At 36.1% G+C, this 6,425-nt stretch overlaps 1 protein-coding gene across 1 annotated transcript in view; it reads right to left on the bottom strand.

Moving 5' to 3' along the window:
* The window catches only part of naaladl2 (N-acetylated alpha-linked acidic dipeptidase-like 2), a 576,898-nt gene that overhangs the window by 250,958 nt on the left and 319,515 nt on the right, over window positions 1-6,425 (bottom strand). Inside the window, exon 10 of the mRNA XM_015382993.1 lies at window positions 316-450. Within this exon, the coding sequence (XP_015238479.1) occupies window positions 316-450 (135 nt within the window). The remainder of the gene's footprint in view (window positions 1-315; window positions 451-6,425) is intronic.

Here is a 6,425-nt window from a genome sequence, read left to right as displayed (position 1 = left end):
TGGCATACCTTTATTCAATACCAAAACATTGTTTGCAGGCAGCAACATAAACTCACAATAAAGTTAATTATATCGATCCCAATTTGCAGGTACTGGACTGGGCATCAGTAAGGTCTTTAAATCAAAACAGTTTATGATCATAAACATTTCATTTAACAATCAAATGATTTAATTACACTTAAATTTAATCTCTTTTTGGATTTTGATATGTTTCCTCCTTACATAATTTTTATTTTTGGTTGCTGGATGTTAAAAACAGCTAAGGTGATGCATTCCATCAGTAGGTCTGCAAAACCTTTCTTTGTGTGTGTTTACCTGTGTTGGGAGGCATAGATAAAGGAGTGCAGGCATCTGCTTCCTGTCCCACTGATGAGGAGGACAATAAAGTCTTGGCAAGGAAGGCGGAGATGGGCTGAACCAGCAGAGATGTAAGACTCCCTCCAGACCCAGCTGGGACAGAAAGAAAACAAACAAGCAGAAATTTTATTATAATGATTTCATTTTGAATACATTTACCACATGCAAATTTACACGTTAAAAGTATTTAGAGAAGTTTAATATATTTCAATGTTTCCTTTCAATGCTCATAATGGAGGCCCTTTGATTGAACTGATGGATCCATGATATCCAAGGAAAGCCAGTATTAGTGGAGCGATTTGACAGAATAGTTAATAAAACTCCCGACCATTGAAGGCATCACTATAGACTGTTCGGTAAATATTGTTATTGCACAGCTGCCATTGAATACTATTCATTTCGGTTTATAAATGTATTAGGTTTTGTTGAATTCAGAAAATGTAGGTTTGCAAATAAATAGAAATTGAGTCTACACAGGAAAGAGATACAAGCAGCTTCTGCAGGAGCGGAAGGAAAAGCCCAACCCAACTTCAAGCTTTCCTTCTCCGAATCCCCTCCTGCAGCCGTCTTTTATTAACAGAACATGACACATGGTTACAAACAGAGTATTGTTCTGACAGGACAATTAATCAGTTCATGAAGACAGAATGCTCCATCAGAATGACAGGGCAGGATGGTCTCCTGACTGCATCATGAGACAGGAGTGGAGCATCCCCTCGCAAAAATGTTTCATAGGCACACATTAATTTTATAATCATCATTGAATAAACCTAACAGGTTTGTGACAGTGTTTATTTGATGCCCTAAATATTTATTTTTCTAATGAAAATTTAAAGAAAGAATCAGACTCTGTTCATAGTTGTGACTTTAATGGAAAAGTTTAGTACACTAAGGTAACCTGATGTAAATAAATAAAAGTAAACAAAAAACAAATATTTCACTGCTCATTAATTGAAACTTGATGTTGAATTATTACAGTGAAGATAATAATATTGATAAAAAATATTTGTTATGGTTTTGAATTGGACTCAGACTTATGAAAAAATATAAAACCAACATTAATGTTATTGGTACCAGTCCGGCTTTATATGGCAGAACTGCAGGAAAAAGCACAGAGAAAAGACGGTCATGCAATAGATGATCCCCGGTAAGAATAAAAAATAAAAAATAACAGCTGCATCGAGGATTAGCGTCTGTACTGTACCTGATTTATCCACTGCAGCAGAAGCAGAAGCTCAGCATAAACTGACCTTAAGTGCTTTTAACTGATTATAAAGTACAAACAGTAGAACAAGTTCATTTGGGCAGGTAAATATTTGGCCAACCTGCTCGCTGAATAAACTACAACTGGACGCTTATGACACACATCACTCTGAGCCTGTCAACTGTACTTTCTAAAGAGTTTTCTAAGACTGATGGTTGGAAGTCCTGACATTCCTTCCGTTTTCCATGAAGGAAAGTATTTCCAAACACGGACTGTAATTAGGAAAAAAAGACAGTAAAAGATATCCAAACAATCAAAACTAAATATGGAATAAGAGCACAACCTGTAGCCTATGTCCATGAAACGATACAGAAATACAATCAGGACAGAACTAAATCTGAGAAGAACACGACAGACAGAGAGATGGGAGGGATTAACTAAATAAAAGCAGCTGAAAGGAAAAAGCAGCAGAGGAAAGCTTACTGTTACTAAAGGAAGACAAAAGGAAAAGAGGAAATGAAAGTATAACTAAATATGATGTTATTGACACGTAGTGCTAAATTATTGGAGCAATTTTCATCAGGTTACATTTTGAAGTAAAATACAATCTATTCTAATATTATCTGGTTTTATTTTATTCTTAAAAGTCTTGTTTCCATGAAGTATAACTAGAAAAGCATCAATAAAAAACAGAAATAAAGGATTGAAAACATTCGTCTGTGAAATAAATCTAAATGGTGCTTTATTTAATGAATGAGTGACTGAAATTAACCACATTTTTTATTTTATTTTAAATAATTATTACATGTTATATTATCATACATCATATTATAATATTATTAAATCGGTTAGCTGTTAGCCTAGCCTCAGGGCTCAGCATTTAGAGAGAATAGCAGTAGCTGTGTCTGACTTCCATGGATGAACTCGGTCGGCTGTGACATCATTCAAATATCTGAGTCCTCTAAGCTAAATTAAATGCAGCGGTGATACTTTTATAAAACCTGAAAGCTGCAGGTGCTCTGAAAGGTTGCTTTATAGTCTTCGCCAATCTTTGCTGACTGTATAGCATCAGGAACAATGGGGTTGATGTCAGTTTTAGTTCTGAACAGGCAGTGCAATGAACGTCGATGGAAACTAAGAGATTTATAGCAAATAGAGCAGTTTTCTCCTACTTGAAATGTGTTTCACAATTACAGCACAACTGCTGAGCAAATAGCAGCTCCATGATGCTGCAGCTCTCGCCTGCTTACAAAAGCCTTTAAAGTTTTAGTGCAAATTCTCTTCATTTGTGTTTTTACACGGTGAAAACATCAATGGAGGGAACAGAATGAAGACTGCATTTACAGGAATGATGGATAGAACATTCAAACTACGCTTCTATTGACCATTGAATTTGATGCTTGATGTTGCTTCATCTATTTACTGTTCATATCTGTTCACACAAAAAGGTGAATTTGAAAAAAAGATGAAAAGCTGATGTCATTATATAAAATACAACAAAAAGCGTATTTCTGAATGAGGTTAGGCTGAACTGGTGTTAGTAAAGAATAGGATCTGGTAAATTGTAAACCAGAAATCTTTCACTTACTGGTACCTTATCTTAAGACGATCGCTCTAAAGTCTGATATTTTTAGATTATTAAAACATGGATTGATTAGCAGCTTAATTGGGAAGTGCAATAAATAGCAAGTTAACGCAGTAAGCGAGCAAATCAAACCATAACCAAAGGAAATAGAGACATTTTGACGCCTTGAGCCAAAATCAAATTCAAGCCAAACATCAAGTTTGGCTAAACTTGTCACGGCTTTTGGTGACAGAAAGGAGAGGATATAAAAATAGATGCTCAATGAGAATTTTCACAAGTTTGTCTCACTTGGATTAACAGAAAATCTTTTTTAACTTGACAGACTGGTATGAGATTGTTAAATTGCATAAAAAAATGCACATAAGATGTGAGGAATATATTAAAGCAACAGAACTTCACTCCAGGTACTAATCATGTCACCTAAGAATTGGAAACAGAAGCTCTGATTTACATAGATTCACCAAAACTAGACAGTACAGGTTAGGAAAATGACAGAACAATGCTTCAATGGTGTGAATAAAGTAAAAGCAAAGCTTCCTCCTACTTTACTTTATGTAAATGGATCAAGATGATGGTGCAAAATGGTCCTTCAGTAAAAACCTAATAATGTCTGAAACAACTGATTGTCTTCATATTTTACCAGGTCCTTTATGATAACAGTGCTGCTACAGCGTCGCTTGATGGAAACCTTCAGGGAAATGCAAAATTACTTAAATCTCTCATAATCTCATAACATCTCTTTATATGGTAGCAAAGAATTTACAGTAGTAGCCATTCAAAATGTCTTTACTTTCCTTGGCTGGTCTCCTTTAATTCCCATTTAAACATCAATCTTCGTACTAAAATATTCTGTCATGATTTTTGATCATTACGATCCAAAGAGGAGCGCCATCTGCTGGTCAGATCCTGTAATTCAGTGAAAGGGTGGAGTCAGAGTAAATAAATATGCAGGAGGAGGCGGCCAGTGGCTGGAAGTTGGAGGGAAGTGTGCTGCCATCTGGCTGGGTAGGTATATTTTGAATGGCTGCTTCTTTATATGGAAATTCTTGCTTTGGAGATGCTACAGTCATGTCGGTCACTCCTCCCTCTAGCGAATCATTGACCAACAGTCTTATCATGCAGCCTCTCGACTGCAAAGCTTGGAACTGCATCAAAGCAGGTTGTAAAGTAAGCCTTGGTTTCCTAGTCACTGTTACTAATGGAATAACCTGAAAGGGACACGAGCAAACTGTAAAGCCCAGAGTTGGTACCAATGGCAGAGGGCCATTAATAAACAACCAGAACAACTTTGTGATTATTGCATCCAATGCATATACTGATTTTCACTGCACATGACAGTGCAGTCTTTAAGATTGCATCAAAGGCTGAGTTTGGCTTATATTGCATCTGACGCTGCTGTTCTTTAGGCCACATCTAAACTGCATCAAACAGTTTATTTTGCACCCATTGCTGCATTCAGTTTACATTGCATTTCACGCAGCATTCAGTGCTTTACGTTGCTGCATTCAATGGTTTATGAGGCATGAAATTCTGCATCCAGCAGTTCATATTGCATCTGATGCTGCATTCAGAGCATCCGACACTAAAGACACACACTTCCTATTTTACATGTTGATTTATGACAAGATTTCCACTTCCTGGCAGCGGAAACCGGTTCTATCTGAATTTTTTGGAGGTCAGTAACTACTGATTGGTGACCTCTGTGCGTAAAGCAAGTCATCAAATTCTTACTTCACTTTAAGTTTATATGGCTCTAAACTTCCAGAGTTAAAGTCATTCATATTCACCCTGATATAATACTCCTGAAAGCTAAAGATTAGATCTCTTGTACCAAGCAAATCGTAATGATTAATTTTAAATTTTAATACATGTTTAAATAAATGTTTTTGTCAAGTATAACAAATGCTTGTTTCCTCTTAAGATCATTGATAGCATAATTTTTAGATAATAGAAAAATCATGCTGCTTATAACATGACAGTCATAATGGGGGGTTTTTGATCAGACTGCATCTCTGGGGTGAGCTGATAAATAAAACATTTAAATAAAAGCTGTGAGACCTACAGCAAAGACAAAGAACTGGGAAAAATACATGACAGAAACAGACATAGTAAACTGACATGGTAAAATGAAATGAAAAAATCTAGACAAGGAAAAAAAAATGTCCATAAACCTAAATAGTAATGAAACAGGTGAGTGGCATGAGCGTGATTGGCAGGCTAAAAGCTGAACAGAAATAACGAGAAACTAACTTACCTGGCAGACGTGCAAACAGAAAGAATAAATGCACAAAAACAAAGAAGCTAAAGAACAAATATGTGTAAATACAACCAGACTTATTTCATAATGAGAAAAAGAAAATTAAATGGAAAAAAATTAAGAGCTGCAAACAAAACAACAAGAATTAACTGAAAACATATTTTGAGCATAAAGTAGTTTCTAAACTAAAATATGAAAAAAACTATTTACTATAAAGAAGCTGAATAAAAACGGAAATGATTAAGGAGAAATGATTTACAAATCATATCAAACTATAAGCATATGGCATCAAAATGTTTTAGATTAGATTAGATTAGATTAGATGAGCTTTATTGATCTCACAGCGGAGAAATTCACTCGTCACATATCGGCATAGAAGTTACAGAAGGTGCATTAAGAATAAACAATATATATACAGTATATCAAGATAAATAGGATTAAGGTGCAAAAGTACATGTATCGCACACAATGAAAAACTAAATAAAAATAAGAGATTAAAAAATAAGAAATAAAAATATGTACAATCCGGATGGCTTATATACAGTTGGAGAAATATAATACTGTATGCTGACTGTCAAAATATGTACGATTCTTAATAGAGTAGCAGCCATTAGAAATGGCCCTTCCCAGTCAAACGCCAACTGAATGGCAGCCAACTTCCAGCCATTGCAGTGACCCCCCCGCAAATGTTTTTACTCTGACTCCACCCTTTCACTGAATTACAGCGTCTGACCAGAAGATGGCGCTTCTCTTTAGATTCTTATGTCCAAAAATCATGACAGAAAGAATATTTTAGTACAAAGATTGATGTTTAAAAAGGAACTGTAGGGGAGCAGCCAAGAACCAGCCATGGACCAGCCAAGGACCAGCCATGGACCAACCAAGGACCAACCAAGGACCAGCCAAGGACCAGCCAAGGACCAGCCAAGGACCAACCAAGGACCAACCAAGGACCAGCCAAGGACCAGCCAAGGACCAGCCAAGGACCAACCAAGGAACAACCAAGGACCAGCCAAGGACCA

Source organism: Cyprinodon variegatus, unplaced genomic scaffold, assembly GCF_000732505.1.
Source record: "Cyprinodon variegatus isolate N-32 unplaced genomic scaffold, C_variegatus-1.0 Scaffold272, whole genome shotgun sequence".
Classification (NCBI taxonomy): domain Eukaryota; kingdom Metazoa; phylum Chordata; class Actinopteri; order Cyprinodontiformes; family Cyprinodontidae; genus Cyprinodon; species Cyprinodon variegatus.
The sequence above is the reverse complement of the archived record's forward strand: the minus strand, read 5'-3'. Positions and strand labels throughout refer to the sequence as shown.